At 44.3% G+C, this 22664-nt stretch overlaps 1 protein-coding gene across 5 annotated transcripts in view; it reads left to right on the forward strand.

Annotated features, from left to right (window-relative positions):
- The window catches only part of PLEC (plectin), a 556052-nt gene that overhangs the window by 489626 nt on the left and 43762 nt on the right, over positions 1–22664 (forward strand). For 4 of the 5 annotated variants that reach the window (XM_063450942.1, XM_063450944.1, XM_063450943.1 and 1 more), the window contains 12 exons: positions 1784–1890; positions 2418–2537; positions 4951–5046; positions 5458–5585; positions 11828–11921; positions 12412–12566; positions 16593–16896; positions 17978–18052; positions 18242–18403; positions 18546–18650; positions 18784–18879; positions 21979–22104. In XM_063450942.1, coding sequence (XP_063307012.1) covers positions 1784–1890; positions 2418–2537; positions 4951–5046; positions 5458–5585; positions 11828–11921; positions 12412–12566; positions 16593–16896; positions 17978–18052; positions 18242–18403; positions 18546–18650; positions 18784–18879; positions 21979–22104 — 1568 coding nt within the window. The remainder of the gene's footprint in view (positions 1–1783; positions 1891–2417; positions 2538–4950; positions 5047–5457; positions 5586–11827; positions 11922–12411; positions 12567–16592; positions 16897–17977; positions 18053–18241; positions 18404–18545; positions 18651–18783; positions 18880–21978; positions 22105–22664) is intronic. The other variant, XM_063450946.1, reaches the window with a different exon arrangement.

Consider the following 22664-nt stretch of genomic DNA (forward strand, 5'->3'; position numbering starts at 1 on the left):
TGTGTAAAGTTATAGCCTCTGGTAACATTACAGGAAGCCGTCACAGACAGTGTGTAAAGTTATAGCCTCGGGTAACATTACAGGAAGCAGTCACAGACAGTGTGTAAAGTTATAGCCTCGGTAACTTTACAGGAAGCAGTTACAGGCCGTGTGTAAAGTTATAGCCTAAGGTAACCTTACAGGAGGCTGTCACAGACGGTGTGTAAAGTTATAGTCTCTGGTAACATTACAGGAAGCAGCCACAGACAGTGTGTAAAGTTATAGCCTCGGTAACTTTACAGGAAGCAGTTACTGGCCGTGTGTAAAGTTATAGCCTCTGGTAACATTACAGGAAGCCGTCACAGACGGTGTGTAAAGTTATAGCCTCTGGTAACATTACAGGAAGCCGTCACAGACAGTGTGTAAAGTTATAGCCTCGGGTAACATTACAGGAAGCCGTCACAGACGGTGTGTAAAGTTATAGCCTCTGGTAACATTACAGGAAGCCGTCACAGACGGTGTGTAAAGTTATAGCCTCTGGTAACATTACAGGAAGCAGTCACAGACAGTGTGTAAAGTTATAGTCTCGGGTTTACATTACAGGAAGCAGTCACAGACAGTGTGTAAAGTTATAGTCTCGGGTAACATTACAGGAAGCCGTCACAGACGGTGTGTAAAGTTATAGCCTCTGGTAACATTACAGGAAGCCGTCACAGACAGTGTGTAAAGTTATAGCCTCGGGTAACATTACAGGAAGCCGTCACAGACGGTGTGTAAAGTTATAGCCTCTGGTAACATTACAGGAAGCCGTCACAGACGGTGTGTAAAGTTATAGCCTCTGGTAACATTACAGGAAGCAGTCACAGACAGTGTGTAAAGTTATAGTCTCGGGTTTACATTACAGGAAGCAGTCACAGACAGTGTGTAAAGTTATAGTCTCGGGTAACATTACAGGAAGCCGTCACAGACGGTGTGTAAAGTTATAGCCTCTGGTAACATTACAGGAAGCAGTCACAGACAGTGTGTAAAGTTATAGCCTCGGTAACTTTACAGGAAGCCGTCACAGACGGTGTGTAAAGTTATAGCCTCGGGTAACATTACAGGAAGCAGTCACAGACAGTGTGTAAAGTTATAGCCTCGGGTAACATTACAGGAAGCCGTCACAGACGGTGTGTAAAGTTATAGCCTCGGGTAACATTACAGGAAGCCGTCACAGACGGTGTGTAAAGTTATAGCCTCAGGTAACCTTACAGGAAGCCGTCACAGACGGTGTGTAAAGTTATAGCCTCGGGTAACATTACAGGAAGCCGTCACAGACGGTGTGTAAAGTTATAGCCTCGGGTAACATTACAGGAAGCCGTCACAGACGGTGTGTAAAGTTATAGCCTCGGGTAACATTACAGGAAGCCGTCACAGACGGTGTGTAAAGTTATAGCCTCGGGTAACATTACAGGAAGCCGTCACAGACGGTGTGTAAAGTTATAGCCTCGGGTAACATTACAGGAAGCCGTCACAGACGGTGTGTAAAGTTATAGCCTCGGGTAACATTACAGGAAGCCGTCACAGACGGTGTGTAAAGTTATAGCCTCGGGTAACATTACAGGAAGCAGTCACAGACGGTGTGTAAAGTTATAGCCTCGGGTAACATTACAGGAAGCCGTCACAGACGGTGTGTAAAGTTATAGCCTCTGGTAACATTACAGGAAGCAGTCACAGACGGTGTGTAAAGTTATAGCCTCGGGTAATGTTACAGGAATCCGTCACAGACAGGTTTAGGTATTGATATTCTGATTCCCTGTTTTAGATGTTGATGTGCCACAACCTGATGAGAAATCGATTATCACATACGTGTCCTCTTTGTATGATGCCATGCCCAGAGTTCCTGATGTACAGGATGGTGTGAGGGCAAACGTGAGTAGACCAGCAGCTTTGGATTGAAGCTGTATGAAGTAATTGCTTTTATGATTAAAGGGTGACATTGGTACTGGTTTTCATGTGTTGAGGCGTGATGGTAACACATGGGTTGAGGGTTGATGTCAGCACTCGGTCCCATTGTTTGAGGGTTGATGTCAGCATGGGTTGAAGCATAATGGTAGCACTCTTATGCCTTATGGGTTATGGGATAATGATGACACTCAGTCCCATGGGTTCAGGGATGATGGTGGCACTGGGTCCCATGGGTTGAGGGATGACGGTGGCCCTGGGTCCCATGGGTTGAGGGATGACGGTGGCCCTGGGTCCCATGGGTTGAGGGATGACGGTGGCCCTGGGTCCCATGGGTTGAGGGATGACGGTGGCCCTGGGTCCCATGGGTTGAGGGATGACGGTGGCCCTGGGTCCCATGGGTTGAGGGATGACAGTGGCAAAAATTCCCATAAGTCACTGCCTAATTTGTTCCAGTTAGTCCAGCCTGTTAATGAGCTGCTTTTTTTGGGCAGGAGTTGGAGTTGTGGTGGCATGAGTACTATGAGAGGGTGACAGTGCTCCTCCAGTGGATCCACCATTACACCATCATCTTCGAGGAGAGGAGATTCCCAGCCAGCTATGAGGAGATTGAGGTAATAACATAAATTCTCTGTCTGGCCAGTGTTAAACCCAGACAGTCAGTTTGCCTACACAGATTAATCTGTAAATCTTGCCAGGCAGTGGTGGTGGCAGACCATCTCCTTAATTATCAAGTGAAACCTTTCCCCAGTAACGTTTACATCACATTAGTCCACTTTCCATTGGGAACTCACAGAATAGGTGTGATACAGGCTCTCCCCGGGGGTTACCCCATACAGAATGGGTGTTGGTGAGAGTGGCACTCTGGGGGTTACTGTGCTGTAGATGGGGTGTTGATGAGAGTGGCACTCTGGGGGTTACTGTGCTGAAGATGGGGTGTTGATGAGAGTGGCACTCTGGGGGTTACTGTGCTGAAGATGGGGTGTTGGTGAGAGTGGTACTTTGGGGGTTACTGTGCTGTAGATGGGGTGTTGGTGAGAGTGGCACTCTGGGGGTTACTGTGTTGTAGATGGGGTGTTGGTGAGAGTGGCACTCTGGGGGTTACTGTGCTGAAGATGGGGTGTTGGTGAGAGTGGCACTCTGGGGGTTACTGTGTTGTATATGGGGTGTTGGTGAGAGTGGCACTCTGGGGGTTACTGTGCTGTAGATGGGGTGTTGGTGAGAGTGGCACTCTGGGGGTTACTGTGCTGTAGATGGGATGTTGGTGAGAGTGGCACTCTGGGGGTTACTGTGCTGTAGATGGGGTGTTGGTGAGAGTGGCACTCTGGGGGTTACTGTGATGTAGATGGGGTGTTGGTGAGAGTGGCACTCTGGGGGTTACTGTGCTGTAGATGGGGTGTTGGTGAGAGTGGCACTCTGGGGGTTACTGTGCTGAAGATGGGGTGTTGGTGAGAGTGGCACTCTGGGGGTTACTGTGCTGAAGATGGGGTGCTGGTGAGAGTGGCACTCTGGGGGTTACTGTGCTGTATATGGGGTGTTGGTGAGAGTGGCACTCTGGGGGTTACTGTGCTGTAGATGGGGTGTTGGTGAGAGTGGCACTCTGGGGGTTACTGTGCTGTAGATGGGATGTTGGTGAGAGTGGCACTCTGGGGGTTACTGTGCTGTAGATGGGGTGTTGGTGAGAGTGGCACTCTGGGGGTTACTGTGATGTAGATGGGGTGTTGGTGAGAGTGGCACTCTGGGGGTTACTGTGCTGTAGATGGGGTGTTGGTGAGAGTGGCACTCTGGGGGTTACTGTGCTGAAGATGGGGTGTTGGTGAGAGTGGCACTCTGGGGGTTACTGTGCTGAAGATGGGGTGCTGGTGAGAGTGGCACTCTGGGGGTTACTGTGCTGTATATGGGGTGTTGGTGAGAGTGGCACTCTGGGGGTTACTGTGCTGTATATGGGGTGTTGGTGAGAGTGGCACTCTGGGGGTTACTGTGCTGTAGATGGGGTGTTGGTGAGAGTGGCACTCTGGGGGTTACTGTGCTGTAGATGGGGTGTTGGTGAGAGTGGCACTCTGGGGGTTACTGTGCTGTAGATGGGGTGTTGGTGAGAGTGGCACTCTGGGGGTTACTGTGCTGTAGATCGGGTGTTGGTGAGAGTGGCACTCTGGGGGTTACTGTGCTGTAGATCGGGTGTTGGTGAGAGTGGTACTCCGGGGATTATTGTGCAGCCGATGGGGTGTGTCACTGGTCGGAGGCTGATGTCAGGAGACTTGTGGTTAGATATGAATGTTGGTTCCCATGATCATCATGTGATAAGATGATCTTGATTAGACCAATTTGATCTTCTTGTTGTACACAAGAATACGAGTCCCCTTTCCCCAAATACCGATAGTCTGCGCCTTTCCCCAAATACCGATAGTCTGCGCCTTTCCCCAAATACCGATAGTCTGCGCCTTTCCCCAAATACCGATAGTCTGCGCCTTTCCCCAAATACCGATAGTCTGCGCCTTTCCCCAAATACCGATAGTCTGCGCCTTTCCCCAAATACCGATAGTCTGCGCCTTTCCCCAAATACCGATAGTCTGCGCCTTTCCCCAAATACCGATAGTCTGCGCCTTTCCCCAAATACCGATAGTCTGCGCCTTTCCCCATATACCGATAGTCTGCGCCTTTCCCCAAATACCGATAGTCTGCGCCTTTCCCCAAATACCGATAGTCTGCGCCTTTCCCCAAATACCGATAGTCTGCGCCTTTCCCCAAATACCGATAGTCTGCGCCTTTCCCCAAATACCGATAGTCTGCGCCTTTCCCCAAATACCGATAGTCTTCTCCTTACAGTTGTGGAATTGAAATGCCTTTTAATCCACAACCAGACAAATCAATTCAGTGAATAACAACAGGTGAATCCCAGGCAATCCGTTAGTCTGGTGTGGATTAAATGGCATTTGATTCAAAGTTATCATCTGAAATAAACTTTTACACAGTCTAAGTATTAGCCATGTATTACCATTCCTGCTTATAACTCCTTTTCTTTGCCAGATCCTGTGGCGGCAGTTTCTGAAGTTTAAAGAGACTGAGCTCCCCAGTAAGGAGGCTGATAAAAATCAGACCAAGCAGCAGTACCAGACCTTGGAGGTAAGTGTCCCATTGCTCTCTTATTTGCTCTCTTTTTACAAATGGGAAACCGTGACTAAATATGTTTTTATTAAATGTGTATCTCACTGATCACAAACTCTGTGTGCACGTCTCTGTGTCTCACTGACACTATGTACTCCCTCTCTCTCTCTCAATAGCACTCTGTAACCATCTATGTCTGCCTCGCGGACACTCTGTACATGTATCTCTGTCTTGCTAATATTGATGGCTTGTCTCTCTGACACCCTTTACCCATGTAGCTAATCGTCCAGGCCTGTCTCTCTGCCCTGTCTACTTGGTGTCTTTCATGTTAATTCTCTTTGCCCACTTTCCTGATTGGGTTTCAGAGGTCTTGTTCACTTTCTTGATATTTGTACCAACATCTATAATGTTTCTGTCTCATTCTGTCAGGGTGCAGTCAAGTCAGGTCAACTAAAGATGCCACCTGGCTACCACCCATTGGATGTGGAGAAGGAGTGGGGCAAACTGCATGTGTCCATCCTGGAGAGAGAGAAGCTTCTGAGGCTCGAACTGGAGAGGTGGGTGATAGGTTGTCTGAGAGGTGGGTTATGGGAAGTCTGAGAAAGGAAAGTCATAGGGTAATGGAGAGGTGGGTTATGGGGTCTCTGATAAGGGTAAGTCATGGGGGGTATCTGAGAAAGGCAAATAATGGGGTAATGGAATGGTAGTAATGGGGTGCTTGTTCTAGTTAGAACCTACCATACTCTTAAAGTCTTTATACAGAGTAAGGAACAGCACACACATAAAAATACAGTTTGAACAAATATAGGAATCCCCATTTTCAGTAGCCTTTTAAAATTTCAAACTGTATTTTTCTGTATGCACTATTACTTAATTTGTATATTGTATAAATGTTGGTCTCTATGGCAGCACCACTGCTGAGAAATGCATGCTCAGGGTGTGCGCCCAAATCCCTTTTTCTTTAATATGTTATCTCAAAGTCACAGTTACTGACTATAAGGACAATTAAAGTGGCGCTGTCTCATGTTTATAGTGTATTCTTCCAATTAATGGTGTGTGTTGGTTTGTAAAATCTGCATAATCCTTCTGATTAAACTGTTTTTAATACTTTGTGTTATGGGCGCTGCCATTTTAATACTCTGTGTGATGGGCGCTGCCATTTTAATACTCTGTGTGATGGGCGCTGCCATTTTAATACTCTGTGTGATGGGCGCTGCCATTTTAATACTCTGTGTGATGGGCGCTGCCATTTTAATACTCTGTGTGATGGGCGCTGCCATTTTAATACTCTGTGTGATGGGCGCTGCCATTTTAACAATCTGTGTTATGGGCGCTGCCATTTTAACAATCTGTGTTATTGGCGCTGCCATTTTAATACTCTGTTATGGGCGCTGCCATTTTAATACTCTGTGTGATGGGCGCTGCCATTTTAATACTCTGTGGACATTATATAGATAGTGTGATGGACATTATATATAGATATTGTGATGGACGTTATATATATATATATATATATATATATATATATGAGTGTTGGACGTTATATATAGATAGTGTGATGGACGTTATATATAGATAGTGTGATGGACGTTGTATATAGATAGTGTGATGGACGTTGTATATAGATGGTGTGATGGACGTTGTATATAGATGGTGTGATGGACGTTGTAGATAGATGGTGTGATGGACGTTGTAGATAGATGGTGTGATGGACGTTGTAGATAGATGGTGTGATGGACGTTGTAGATAGATGGTGTGATGGACGTTGTATGTAGATAGATGGTGTGATGGACGTTGTATGTAGATAGATGGTGTGATGGACGTTGTATGTAGATAGATGGTGTGATGGACGTTGTATGTAGATAGATGGTGTGATGGATGTTGTATGTAGATAGACGGTGTGATGGACGTTGTATGTAGATAGATGGTGTGATGGACGTTGTATGTAGATAGATGGTGTGATGGACGTTGTATGTAGATAGATGGTGTGATGGACGTTGTATGTAGATAGATGGTGTGATGGACGTTGTATGTAGATAGACGGCGTGATGGACGTTGTATGTAGATAGACGGCGTGATGGACGTTGTATGTAGATAGACGGTGTGATGGACGTTGTATGTAGATAGATGGTGTGATGGACGTTGTATGTAGATAGATGGTGTGATGGACGTTGTATGTAGATAGATGGTGTGATGGACGTTGTATGTAGATAGATGGTGTGATGGACGTTGTATGTAGATAGATGGTGTGATGGATGTTGTATGTAGATAGATGGTGTGATGGACGTTGTATGTAGATAGACGGTGTGATGGACGTTGTATGTAGATAGATGGTGTGATGGACGTTGTATGTAGATAGATGGTGTGATGGACGTTGTATGTAGATAGATGGTGTGATGGACGTTGTATGTAGATAGATGGTGTGATGGACGTTGTATGTAGATAGATGGTGTGATGGACGTTGTATGTAGATAGATGGTGTGATGGACGTTGTATGTAGATAGATGGTGTGATGGACGTTGTATGTAGATAGATGGTGTGATGGACGTTGTATGTAGATAGATGGTGTGATGGACGTTGTATGTAGATAGATAGATAGATAGATGGTGTGATGGACGTTGGAGATAGATAGATAGATGGATAGATGGTGTGATGGACGTTGGAGATAGATAGATAGATAGATGGTGTGATGGACGTTGGAGATAGATGGTGTGATGGACGTTGGAGATAGATGGTGTGATGGACGTTGGAGATAGATGGTGTGATGGACGTTGGAGATAGATGGTGTGATGGACGTTGGAGATAGATGGTGTGATGGACGTTGGAGATAGATGGTGTGATGGACGTTGGAGATAGATGGTGTGATGGACGTTGGAGATAGATGGTGTGATGGACGTTGGAGATAGATGGTGTGATGGACGTTGGAGATAGATAGATGGTGTGATGGACGTTGGAGATAGATAGATGGTGTGATGGACGTTGGAGATAGATAGATGGTGTGATGGACGTTGGAGATAGATAGATGGTGTGATGGACGTTGGAGATAGATGGTGTGATGGACGTTGGAGATAGATGGTGTGATGGACGTTGTAGATAGATGGTGTGATGGACGTTGTAGATAGATGGTGTGATGGACGTTGTATGTAGATAGATGGTGTGATGGACGTTGTATGTAGATAGATGGTGTGATGGACGTTGTATGTAGATAGATGGTGTGATGGACGTTGTATGTAGATAGATGGTGTGATGGATGTTGTATGTAGATAGACGGTGTGATGGACGTTGTATGTAGATAGATGGTGTGATGGACGTTGTATGTAGATAGATGGTGTGATGGACGTTGTATGTAGATAGATGGTGTGATGGACGTTGTATGTAGATAGACGGTGTGATGGACGTTGTATGTAGATAGACGGCGTGATGGACGTTGTATGTAGATAGACGGCGTGATGGACGTTGTATGTAGATAGACGGTGTGATGGACGTTGTATGTAGATAGATGGTGTGATGGACGTTGTATGTAGATAGATGGTGTGATGGACGTTGTATGTAGATAGATGGTGTGATGGACGTTGTATGTAGATAGATGGTGTGATGGACGTTGTATGTAGATAGATGGTGTGATGGATGTTGTATGTAGATAGATGGTGTGATGGACGTTGTATGTAGATAGACGGTGTGATGGACGTTGTATGTAGATAGATGGTGTGATGGACGTTGTATGTAGATAGATGGTGTGATGGACGTTGTATGTAGATAGATGGTGTGATGGACGTTGTATGTAGATAGATGGTGTGATGGACGTTGTATGTAGATAGATGGTGTGATGGACGTTGTATGTAGATAGATGGTGTGATGGACGTTGTATGTAGATAGATGGTGTGATGGACGTTGTATGTAGATAGATGGTGTGATGGACGTTGTATGTAGATAGATGGTGTGATGGACGTTGTATGTAGATAGATAGATAGATGGTGTGATGGACGTTGGAGATAGATAGATAGATGGATAGATGGTGTGATGGACGTTGGAGATAGATAGATAGATAGATAGATAGATGGTGTGATGGACGTTGGAGATAGATGGTGTGATGGACGTTGGAGATAGATGGTGTGATGGACGTTGGAGATAGATGGTGTGATGGACGTTGGAGATAGATGGTGTGATGGACGTTGGAGATAGATGGTGTGATGGACGTTGGAGATAGATGGTGTGATGGACGTTGGAGATAGATGGTGTGATGGACGTTGGAGATAGATGGTGTGATGGACGTTGGAGATAGATGGTGTGATGGACGTTGGAGATAGATAGATGGTGTGATGGACGTTGGAGATAGATAGATGGTGTGATGGACGTTGGAGATAGATGGTGTGATGGACGTTGGAGATAGATAGATGGTGTGATGGACGTTGGAGATAGATGGTGTGATGGACGTTGGAGATAGATGGTGTGATGGACGTTGGAGATAGATGGTGTGATGGACGTTGGAGATAGATGGTGTGATGGACGTTGGAGATAGATGGTGTGATGGACGTTGGAGATAGATGGTGTGATGGACGTTGGAGATAGATGGTGTGATGGACGTTGGAGATAGATGGTGTGATGGACGTTGGAGATAGATGGTGTGATGGACGTTGGAGATAGATGGTGTGATGGACGTTGGAGATAGATGGTGTGATGGACGTTGGAGATAGATAGATGGTGTGATGGACGTTGGAGATAGATGGTGTGATGGACGTTGGAGATAGATGGTGTGATGGACGTTGGAGATAGATAGATGGTGTGATGGACGTTGGAGATAGATAGATGGTGTGATGGACGTTGGAGATAGATGGTGTGATGGACGTTGGAGATAGATAGATGGTGTGATGGACGTTGGAGATAGATAGATGGTGTGATGGACGTTGGAGATAGATAGATGGTGTGATGGACGTTGGAGATAATTAGATGGTGTGATGGACGTTGGAGATAATTAGATGGTGTGATGGACGTTGGAGATAGATAGATGGTGTGATGTTTGCTTTTCGTGACTTTTTTTCTGGCACTTTTTTTCTATTTTTGGAGATTTGTTACTGCACCTCTTTTGTGATTTTTCTCTTCAATTTCCTTTATTTTTGTTGCCAAACTTGTCGCTTTCAGGGTATAAAAAACAGCTGCAAAAGTGCGTCTTTTCTTTCCAACAAAATTTCCGCTACGGTCTGATTGGGGGGAATTTTTGAGACCGTTAACAGCTTTCAGAGCTCTCCCTTTTGTAGTAATGTATTTAAAAAATAAAAAATAAATCCTTCAAATTGCGAATTTGATTTATTTTAAAATAAGTTTACTCATTTGTCATATTTTGTGATTGTGATCAATGGTAAAATAAACTGGAAAATGAGCGAAAATCTGAACGCAAAATAAGTAGCACACGAATCAGACGTATGGATTATTTCATGGAATTCCAGAAAAAAAAGTTTCCCTGCTTTTTCCATGATTCCTCTTGTCAGCTCATGATGATAAAGTGCATATTAATAAAAAAAAGGACTCCCCTCATCCGTGAATGCTGAATTTTGCCTTTCAATCATAGGAAACGAATGCACATTTGCATCAGAATGAGTTGTAATGGCAGCATACACTATGAATCTAGCTTATTTGCTGAGTAAAATCTCTAGTGTTTTAGCTTTAAGAAATGGGGGTTTTGTGCCCGCTGTTTGGGCAGCAACCAGTGTTTGCTTTGGAGACAGAGGGAGGGGGTGCCCCGTCTCTTCTAAACCATCAGAGCTGTAGCAGTGGTTAAGCGTTTCCCGTGAGTCACATGCAGTGATTGAGGAGATAATCAATTGCCGTCACCTAGTGAGGTCCCCCATCCTATTACCCATGCTGAGGAATTCTCGCTTCACAGTTTAGGGAAAGCAGTTTAAGATCTGCATTATTCTGGGTGAATTGCAGTAATCGTTTCACTCAATTCCCCCTATGTGAGGGTTAATGTAACTTTGCGAAGAGGAGGAAGTTGTTCTGCCAGTTTGGGAGAGTTTTGGGTGAGTCATACAGTCCAGTAATTGGATACAGACTGTCAGAGCTGACTGTTAGATGGGACAGGGCGGGCAGGGGAAACCCTGACATTTACACATCTGCTGGCTTGCAGTGCCTGTCAGAGCGATCGGCACAATGCGTGGCCAGGGGAAACGCACAGGATAGGTAAGCGCTTTGTCAAAGGGGGCGGAGCCTGCAGAGCATTGCACATGGGTGCAGACAATTACTGCCTTTTTCTGGCTTCCTGCGCTGTTCGGAGGGTTTATATTCTTGTATTCATGCTGTGATACATGAAATGTTATGTGGGACGATGTGGAAAGGGAGAACTTTCTCGAAAATGGAAAGATATATAATGCAGAGCAATAACGACTGGTATTTTTCATTACATTAGGAAATAAGAGAGAATTGCAGATTTCTTTCCAAACGATCTGAAGTGGGAAATGTTTCCAGTTTGGCAGTTTTGGTGTAGAACTTGCAATGAATAAACTCCATGAATCTTTGGCAAGTGTTGCCTGCAATTCTCTTTGCCTTGAGTTTGATGGGGGTGCTGGATGCCATTGTGAAATGCAGCCAGACTATAGACCGGATATTTCATTGGAAGTGTAATGAGACATTTTTTACATGTTATATATCATGCAGCCCAATCTATACACACACATAATACATGTTTCAAGGTCTCTTCATGGGAGATTTAAAGAATAAAGTTAATTAACAGTAAGCAGCTCGTTAGCGGAGTATATCAGCTGCACTGCCAGACACTCACTGCTCTTTCATTCTCTCTGTATAGGTTGGAGCGGCTGCAACGTATTGTCAGTAAGTTGCAGATGGAGTCCGCTCTGTGTGAGGAGCAACTGAGCCAAGCCGATACCTTACTTCAAACGGTGAGTGTGCATGCACTAATATCACACACTGTGCATGGCACAATCATATTCTCACTAGTACTGCAGTATCTGTTTCTCAACACGCTGCCTGTTAGACAGATTTCTTACTGCACAGAACCTTTACCCAACAGAATTATATTGACCTCACTGCATTCAGCTCTACACAGGCCTAATGGGCCTAAAAACCACAATTGTTCCTAAAATTATCAGTGAACATTGCAGCTCTCTCATTTCTCTGATAAATGTATTTAGGGTTTATTCACTAATCAGTTAATTGTACTGAAAGCGGAGATGAATAGCTCCAATTCAGCTATTAGTGAATACGCTCCTTGCTGTGCAATGCAGTAACAATTCAAATCTTCCAATTAAATATACAGCCAGCCGTGGGTTCCACTAAACTGGCTATAGTTAATTTATCGCAGGGACGCTGGCTATTCCAAGGCTGGCCTGGACCGGTTTGTTTATTGCTAACATCAGGTTCTCCTTGTAGGATATCCGCTTGATGGCCGCTGGAAAGCAACCACAGCGAACTGGGGAGATCGAGCAGGATCTGGACAAAGCAGACGCCATGATTCGTGTGCTGTTTAATGATGTGCAGGCTCTTAAAGATGGGCGACACCCTCAGGCAGAGCAAATGTACCGAAGGTAACGTTCTAGTAACCTGTGGGAACAATTTGGGCAGAATTATATCAGTGCTTCATATTTCTGACACCTTACATTCTCACTGAATCTAATTGGAAACCAAGCGCTCTGTTCACTAAACTGTGACTGTAATAGTAGCACAATTTAGGCTCAAATAGCAGGATTGCAGATTTTATTCTGACTTTGCAATGATCTGTTTGGCAGGTTAGTGACTTGTTGTTTAGTAAGTAAACCCTACAGATTGCTCACTGTTTGGTTCAGTGTTTCCCTATAAATTGCTCACAATGACTGGTCCCCGATTACCCTATAAATTGCTCACAATGACTGGTTCCGGTTACCCTATAAATTGCTCACAATGACTGGTTCCCGATTACCCTACAGATTGCTCACTATGACTGGTTCCTGATTACCCTATAAATTGCTCACAGTGACTGGTTCCCGATTACCCTATAAATTGCTCACAATGACTGGTTCCCGATTACCCTATAGATTGCTCACTATGACTGGTTCCGGTTACCCTATAAATTGCTCACAATGACTGGTTCCCGATTACCCTATAAATTGCTCACAATGACTGGTTCCCGATTACCCTATAAATTGCTCACAATGACTGGTTCCCGATTACCCTATAGATTGCTCACTATGACTGGTTCCTGTTACCCTATAAATTGCTCACTATGACTGGTTCCTGTTACCCTACATATTGCTTACAATGACTGGTTCCTGATTACCCTGTAGATTGCTCACTATGACTGGTTCCTGTTACCCTACAGATTTCTTACAATGACTGGTTCCTGATTACCCTTTAGATTGCTACCAATGACTGGTTCCCGATTACCCTATAGATTGCTCACAATGACTGGTTCCCGATTACCCTACAGATTGCTCACTATGACTGGTTCCTGTTACCCTACAGATTGCTCACTATGACTGGTTCCTGATTACCCTATAGATTGCTCACTATGACTGGTTCCTGTTACCCTACAGATTGCTCACTATGACTGGTTCCTGATTACCCTATAGATTGCTCACTATGACTGGTTCCGGTTACCCTATAAATTGCTCACAATGACTGGTTCCCGATTACCCTATAAATTGCTCACAATGACTGGTTCCCGATTACCCTATAAATTGCTCACAATGACTGGTTCCCGATTACCCTATAGATTGCTCACAATGACTGGTTCCCGATTACCCTACAGATTGCTCACTATGACTGGTTCCTGTTACCCTATAAATTGCTCACTATGACTGGTTCCTGTTACCCTACATATTGCTTACAATGACTGGTTCCTGATTACCCTGTAGATTGCTCACTATGACTGGTTCCTGTTACCCTACAGATTGCTTACAATGACTGGTTCCTGATTACCCTTTAGATTGCTCACAATGACTGGTTCCCGATTACCCTATAGATTGCTCACTATGACTGGTTCCTGTTACCCTACAAATTGCTCACAATGACTGGTTCCCGATTACCCTATAGATTGCTCACTATGACTGGTTCCTGTTACCCTACAGATTGCTCACTATGACTGGTTCCTGATTACCCTATAGATTGCTCACTATGACTGGTTCCTGATTACCCTATAGATTGCTCACAATGACGGTTTCCCGGTTACCCTATAGATTGCTCACTATGACTGGTTCCGGTTACTCTATAGATTGCTCACGATGGCTTGTTCCCTGTTGCCCTATAGATTGCTCACTATGTTTTGTGGGGATATTTATGGGATAATAATTGTAAACCGTTGAGAATTGCCCACTATTTCAATTCTCAGATCCCAAGGATCGTTTTCGTGTAAGTGAAATGTATTCCATACAAATAAAAATCACAATTTGTTATAAAAATAGATACAATTTATTGTGACAAATTAAATAATAATAATAATAATAAGTAACATGCGTGACAATAATCAATGAATATTTAGTATAACATCAGTATGCATACAATGGCAATACATTCCAATGGCTGACACAGTATAGAATCTACAACATTAGCTGTCAAGACAAGATTTATGACGGTACTTCACAGAGAACGAAAGTGAAACTTACACACACAGAAAAGCTTTCTTTCACACAGCTTGCAGCGTAAGGCCATAAAACTTTAGCTAACAGTTAGAATAACCCTTTCAATGCTGGCTAGACCTCCTAGGTAATTAAGACCTATTCTCATGTAATTTTAAATAAAATAACACCTAAACCAGCTCATTAGTCATTTCCTGGAACCATCCAATAAGAGTAATCTACCATGTTCTATAAGCAGAATTTTAATTTGCCTAAACAGATATTTTATCTTATTTTAGAGCAAATCAATACACCTGGATAAATAACACGATATGCTAACATGTGATTGTAACCACATTAATATATCATTATTATTTTCCCACCTGCAGAATGGGATGCTATAACTATATATTCTTTAGTAACTAAGATTTCTAAATATTGAAATCTGATCGTGATTTATCCAGTCATATATCATGCTATTAGAAAATTTTAATTAATTTAGATTAATTAAATGAAACCAGTATAATTACCAGTTAGGTAGATATTCTCATCATATGAATAGGTAGTCTCAGGAACTTGTTTGAATTTCTCACTCTGACTCTGCTTTTCTTTCTTAGCCTGCGATCCTGACTTCTTACGATCGCCTCCACTGCTCACTTCCCCCGACTCTTTGACTTAGCCCCTCTCTTCCCTTTGTCTTAACTTTTTAAAGGGAAAAATTCTCTGTTCGTCACTAGGTGATAGACCAATAGAAAACTGGAGGTGTGGTTACCTTCCAGATAGCAATTTAAGAATTTGGTCTATAGAGGGCAGTCTCGTCCCACTAAACATACCTATCCAGGAAAGAGTTAACTTTTCCTGGTGGGTATTCTGACGTAATTTGGCTTATCTATATTGCTGCCATAATTTTAAGGTTACTTGTCAGTTCAAAAGTTTATTTGAACTTTGTGTCTGCAATTTCTGTCGTAATTTCTAAAACTGACAGTTTAAACTTAATTTCAACTTTTACTTACAATGGGACCTTGTAAAATATAGAAAGTAAAATGAATTACTAATCTTCTCTGTCACTAATGTCTGGGTTTAGAATTATTTCTATTCCATTAACATCTAGGCAGAGCATCCATCCCTCTGTCTCATTTCTTATCACTTGGTTTGTTTATACAAAGCATTCCTTAGCTCAGGCTATGTGGTTAGTGTTTAGGTACAGAAAGGCAATTATGTGTCTCTTTGTTAGCTTGAAATCTAAAATGGAGTCTGCTCTGTTCAAGGTGACTCGGGCAATATACACTTTTAATTTCTATCATAGCACAAAATGTCTGCCGATATAAATATCCTGACAGTTTGGTTCCCTGTTACCCTATAGATTGCTAAATAAGACTGGTTCCTTGTTACCCTGTAGATTGCTAAATAAGTCTGGTTCCTGTTACCCTATAGATTGCTAAACATGACTGGTTCCTGTTACCCTATAGATAGCTAAACATGACTGGTTCCTGTTACCCTATAGATTGCTAAACATGACTGGTTCCTGTTACCCTATAGATAGCTAAACATGACTGGTTCCTGTTACCCTATAGATTGCTAAACATGACTGGTTCCTGTTACCCTATAAATTGCTCACTATGTTTGGTTCCCTGTTACCCTATAGATTGCTCACGATGGCTTGTTCCCTGTTGCCCTGTCGATTGCTCACAATGACTGGTTCCCTGTTACCCTATAGACTGCTCACAATGACTGGTTCCCTGTTACCCTATAGACTGCTCACAATGACTGGTTCACGGTTACCCTATAGATTGCTCACTATGACTGGTTCCTGTTACCCTATAGACTGCTCACAATGACTGGTTCCCTGTTACCCTAAAGATTGCTCACAATGATTGGTTCCTGGTTACCCTATAGATTGCTCACAATGACTGGTTCCCGGTTACCCTATAGATTGCTCACAGTGGCTGGTTCCCTGTTACCCTATAGATTGCTCATTTTGACTCTTTCGCTATGGTCTTACCTGTGATATCTGTTCCCTAGGGTTTACCATCTCCATGAGCGTTTGGTGGCAATACGGACAGAATACAACCTACGCATCAAGGCAGGGGCTCCTCATGTCGTCATATCGACTGTTCAAACCTCTGTAAGCTCAAAAATGGAGGATGCTACCCTGCGCTACCTGCAGAGTCTGCTTGCCTGGATAGAGGACAATCAGAAACAGATCAATGCTGCAGAATGGGGTTCAGACCTGCCCAGTGTAGAGTCTCAGCTCGGAAGCCACCGTGGCCTCCATCAGTCCATAAACGACTTCAGAGCCAAGATAGAACGGGCACGGGCTGATGAGGTGAGCGTTTTAGAGCAACGTTATACATTGTGTATATCCGATCTCCCTAATTTAGGATTTTACACGGCCACTCTCCCTCCTGTTAGATTTACACGGCCACTCTCCCTCCTGTTAGATTTACACGGCCACTCTCCCTCCTGTTAGATTTACATGGCCACTCTCCCTCCTGTTAGATTTACACGGCCACTCTCCCTCCTGTTAGATTTACACGGCCACTCTCCCTCCTGTTAGATTTACACGACCACTCTCCCTCCTGCTAGATTTACACGACCACTCTCCCTCCTGTTAGATTTACACGGCCACTCTCCCTCCTGTTAGATTTACACGGCCACTCTCACTCCTGTTAGATTTACACGGCCACTCTCACTCCTGTTAGATTTACACGGCCACTCTCCCTGCTGTTAGATTTACACGGCCACTCTCCCTGCTGTTAGATTTACACGGCCACTCTCCCTGCTGTTAGATTTACACGGCCACTCTCCCTGCTGTTAGATTTACACGGCCACTCTCCCTGCTGTTAGATTTACACGGCCACTCTCCCTGCTGTTAGATTTACACGGCCACTCTCCCTGCTGTTAGATTTACACGGCCACTCTCCCTGCTGTTAGATTTACACGGCCACTCTCCCTGCTGTTAGATTTACACGGCCACTCTCCCTGCTGTTAGATTTACACGGCCACTCTCCCTGCTGTTAGATTTACACGGCCACTCTCCCTGCTGTTAGATTTACACGCCCACTCTCCCTGCTGTTAGATTTACACGCCCACTCTCCCTGCTGTTAGATTTACACGGCCACTCTCCCTGCTGTTAGATTTACACGGCCACTCTCCCTGCTGTTAGATTTACACGGCCACTCTCCCTGCTGTTAGATTTACACGGCCACTCTCCCTGCTGTTAGATTTACACGGCCACTCTCCCTGCTGTTAGATTTACATGGCCACTCTTCATTCTGTGTGGCCGCTCTCCATTCTGTTGCATTCTGTGTGATCCTGCTACATTCTGTAGGTTTCTGTGTGGCTCTGATTTCTGTATAAAGTATATGTACATATGAGATCTTACCTCTCCTCTTATCCTCCCACAGGGGCAGTTCTCAGGATCACGTGGAACCTACCAGGAGTATCTGGGAAAACTGGATTTGCTGTATGCCAAGCTACTGGTAAGCAGTTATATCCCACTTAGACCAAAGTTTGATGGGAAAGTGCTTTGAAATGTCATAGTGGGAGAAAGAGTGGATTTCCGAGTGTAAGAAAATTTGAGATGTCCACTTGGTGGAGTTTCTTCCCAAGTTTTATAGTCAGCCATCCAACTTGCAAACCTTATAACGATCCAAACTGTCTCTTCCCAGAATTCATCCAAGGGGCGTCTCCGGAATCTGGAGAGTCTCAATGGTTTTGTCGCTGCAGCCACAAAAGAGCTGATGTGGCTGAATGACAAAGAGGAGGAAGAGGTGAACTACGACTGGAGCGAGAGAAACAGTAACATGTCCAGCAAGAAGGATAATTACTCGGTGAGTGGAATTAAAGTGTGCTGGATGTACAATATCACAGATAACAGGAGAGAAGCGATAGGGCAAGGATCATAGTTTGTGAAACCTGACTTGATGGCCCTTGTGAGTACAGTAACACCTTCTTTATTTCCTCTTACTGCAGGGCTTAATGAGAGAACTCGAACTGAAAGAGAAAAAGATCAAAGACATTCAGAGCATGGGTGACAAATTACTGGAAGATGACCACCCGGCCAGGTCCACAATAGAGGTGAGTTTATCCATTATGGCACAATGGGTGTGGTCAGCTTAATCCATTTTCTGATTTGCTGTTTTTAAATTCTATGCAAACTATAGACACGCTACTGGATTTGTGTTTATTTATTTAATCTTCTTACCTGCAGGCTTTCCAGGCTGCGCTACAGACACAGTGGAGCTGGATGTTGCAGCTATGCTGCTGTATTGAAGCTCATCTAAAGGAAAACACCGCATATTTCCAGGTAGTGAATGCCCCAAGACCGAGACCTGCTTTCTACCACATGCTTGCTACAGTTTTCCCCAAAACAATTAAGACATTCCCCGAAAATAAGCCCTTGTTTGTTTTTTGGAGGAAAAATTTATGAGACTCTCTTATTTTGGGGGGGAAATGGTGCCTCCAGATATCACCCCTAGAGGGAGCCTGTACTGAGCACACATTGTATCACACAGTTTCCCATTATAGTGAGTACCTCCAGATATCACCCCTAGAGGGAGCCTGTACTAAGCACACATTGTATCACACAGTTTCCCATTATAGTGAGTACCTCCAGATATCACCCCTAGGGGGAGCCTGTACTGAGCACACATTGTATCACACAGTTTGCCATTATAGTGAGTACCTCCAGATATCACCCCTAGAGGGAGCCTGTACTGAGCACACATTGTATCACACAGTTTCCCATTATAGTGAGTACCTCCAGATATCACCCCTAGGGGGAGCCTGTACTGAGCACACATTGTATCACACAGTTTCCCATTATAGTGAGTACCTCCAGATATCACCCCTAGAGGGAGCCTGTACTAAGCACACATTGTATCTCACAGTTTCCCATTATAGTGAGTACCTCCAGATATCACCCCTAGAGGGAGCCTGTACTAAGCACACATTGTATCTCACACTTTCCCATTATAGTGAGTACCTCCAGATATCACCCCTAGGGGGAGCCTGTACTAAGCACACATTGTATCACACAGTTTCCCATTATAGTGAGTACCTCCAGATATCACCCCTAGGGGGAGCCTGTACTAAGCACACATTGTATCACACAGTTTCCCATTATAGTGAGCACCTCGAGATATCACCCCTAGAGGGAGCCTGTACTAAGCACACATTGTATCACACAGTTTGCCATTATAGTGAGTACCTCCAGATATCACCCCTAGGGGGAGCCTGTACTAAGCACACATTGTATCACACAGTTTGCCATTATAGTGAGTACCTCCAGATATCACCCCTAGGGGGAGCCTGTACTAAGCACACATTGTATCACACAGTTTTCCATTATAGTGAGTACCTCCAGATATCACCCCTAGAGGGAGCCTGTACTAAGCACACATTGTATCACACAGTTTCCCATTATAGTGAGTACCTCCAGATATCACCCCTAGGGGGAGCCTGTACTAAGCACACATTGTATCTCACAGTTTCCCATTATAGTGAGTACCTCCAGATATCACCCCTAGGGGGAGCCTGTACTAAGCACACATTGTATCACACAGTTTGCCATTATAGTGAGTACCTCCAGATATCACCCCTAGAGGGAGCCTGTACTAAGCACACATTGTATCACACAGTTTCCCATTATAGTGAGTACCTCCAGATATCACCCCTAGGGGGAGCCTGTACTAAGCACACATTGTATCACACAGTTTCCCATTATAGTGAGTACCTCCAGATATCACCCCTAGAGGGAGCCTGTACTAAGCACACATTGTATCACACAGTTTGCCATTATAGTGAGTACCTCCAGATATCACCACTAGAGGGAGCCTGTACTAAGCACACATTGTATCACACAGTTTGCCATTATAGTGAGTACCTCCAGATATCACCCCTAGAGGGAGCCTGTACTAAGCACACATTGTATCTCACAGTTTGCCATTATAGTGAGCACCTCCAGATATCACCCCTAGAGGGAGCCTGTACTAAGCACACATTGTATCACACAGTTTCCCATTATAGTGAGTACCTCCAGATATCACCCCTAGGGGGAGCCTGTACTAAGCACACATTGTATCACACAGTTTCCCATTATAGTGAGTACCTCCAGATATCACCCCTAGGGGGAGCCTGTACTAAGCACACATTGTATCTCACTGTTTCCCATTATAGTGAGTACCTCCAGATATCACCCCTAGAGGGAGCCTGTACTAAGCACACATTGTATCACACAGTTTGCCATTATAGTGAGTACCTCCAGATATCACCCCTAGAGGGAGCCTGTACTAAGCACACATTGTATCTCACAGTTTCCCATTATAGTGAGTACCTCCAGATATCACCCCTAGGGGGAGCCTGTACTAAGCACACATTGTATCTCACAGTTTCCCATTATAGTGAGTGCCTCCAGATATCACCCCTAGGGGGAGCCTGTACTAAGCACACATTGTATCTCACAGTTTCCCATTATAGTGAGTACCTCCAGATATCACCCCTAGGGGGAGCCTGTACTAAGCACACATTGTATCTCACAGTTTCCCATTATGGTGAGTACCTCCAGATATCACCCCTAGGGGGAGTCTGTACAAACTATATGTGTTGCATAACACAAATGCAACTTTTTACCCATAGCCTGTACTCATTTATTGTCACAAGGTGGCGCTTGTGCAAGCCAAATCCATCATTCGTTCATTAATCAGCTGTAAAGTGACCTTTTTCTGCCATAGTAATTACTGTGGGGATCGTGTACCAACGCGGGAATTCTTTTAAACTTAAAGTGAATTTAATATCTTAGGCCAAATAAAACCGCAAACTTGGAGAATTTACATAATTCAGATACTTTTTTCGCTTCATTGATTAATCGTAAGTTTCATCTGTATTTACCGACTGGATCGGTAAATCCTGGAGAATGAAAAACAATATAATTAAACTATTCTGTAGGCACCATAATCATTGCATGTCATTGAAGTTAATATTGTGCCTGGAGCCTGTGCCATGTCATGGCCTCAGTCCATGTTTTCCTCACTGTACCCTTCTCTCCTCCTCCTCCTGCCCTTCTTTCTTCCTCCCTGTACCCTTCTCTCCTCCTCCTGCCCTTCTTTCTTTCTCATTGTACCCTTCTCCCCTCCTCCTCCTGCCCTTTTTTCTTCCTCACTGTATCCTTCTCTCCTCCACCTCCTGCCCTTCTTTCTTCCTCCCTGTACCCTTCTCTCCTCCTCCTGCCCTTCTTTCTTCCTCCCCATATCCATCTTTCCTCTCTCTACCCTTTTCTCCTCCTGCCCTTCTCTCTTCCTCACCATATCCTACTCACTTTCTCATCCTTATTGTTTCTTTGTCCCCATTGTTTCTGACGCTCTCTATGCTGCCACTGAGCATTTTCCTTTTTTTTTTTCCTGTGCAGTTCTTTACAGAGGTGAAGGATACGGAGGATCAGCTTAAGAAGATTCAGGAGACAATGCGGCGGAAATACACATGTGACCGCTCGATCACAGTGACACGACTTGAAGACCTTGTACAAGACAGCATGGTGAGTCACTGTTGGGGGACTCAAACCATCTTTATTTTCCATGCTTTAAATGTCACTCAGCTAAACATAAAAAGGCAAAATACAGCGTCGTCCTCCCTTCCCCTACACCAGCATTGAATTCATAATCTGTTAAGCACTCTCCTTGCCCTAGATGCCCTTTAGCTGTGCCCACAGATCGCTACAGGTTAACTGCGTAGAAGCCATAGAACTGTCTCATGCTCACAGTAATTCAGGTCCGTTCGCCAAGAGCGTGTAAGTTGATGCCTAGAGCGTGTAAGTTGATGCATAAGGCAGCTATGAGGGAGTTGTTAGTATGTGTTCCTCATTTTATCTGCCGCTTGCTAACCTTCTGTTCATGCCCTTTCTCATGCGTTATTCCAGCAATATCCAGACCCATTGTGCAGATCAAGGAACAGGCTGAATGCACAGCGATGCTATAAATACACTCTCTATAAGGTGCAAGCACCTGGTTGCAGTTCATAGGCGAGATGTTGGTTGCCTAGTGGCATGTTCTGGGTGCCGGGCAGGAACTGCACTGTATGAGTGCTTTAATGTTTTGC

Source organism: Pelobates fuscus, chromosome 4 (assembly GCF_036172605.1).
Source record: "Pelobates fuscus isolate aPelFus1 chromosome 4, aPelFus1.pri, whole genome shotgun sequence".
NCBI classification, from domain to species: domain Eukaryota; kingdom Metazoa; phylum Chordata; class Amphibia; order Anura; family Pelobatidae; genus Pelobates; species Pelobates fuscus.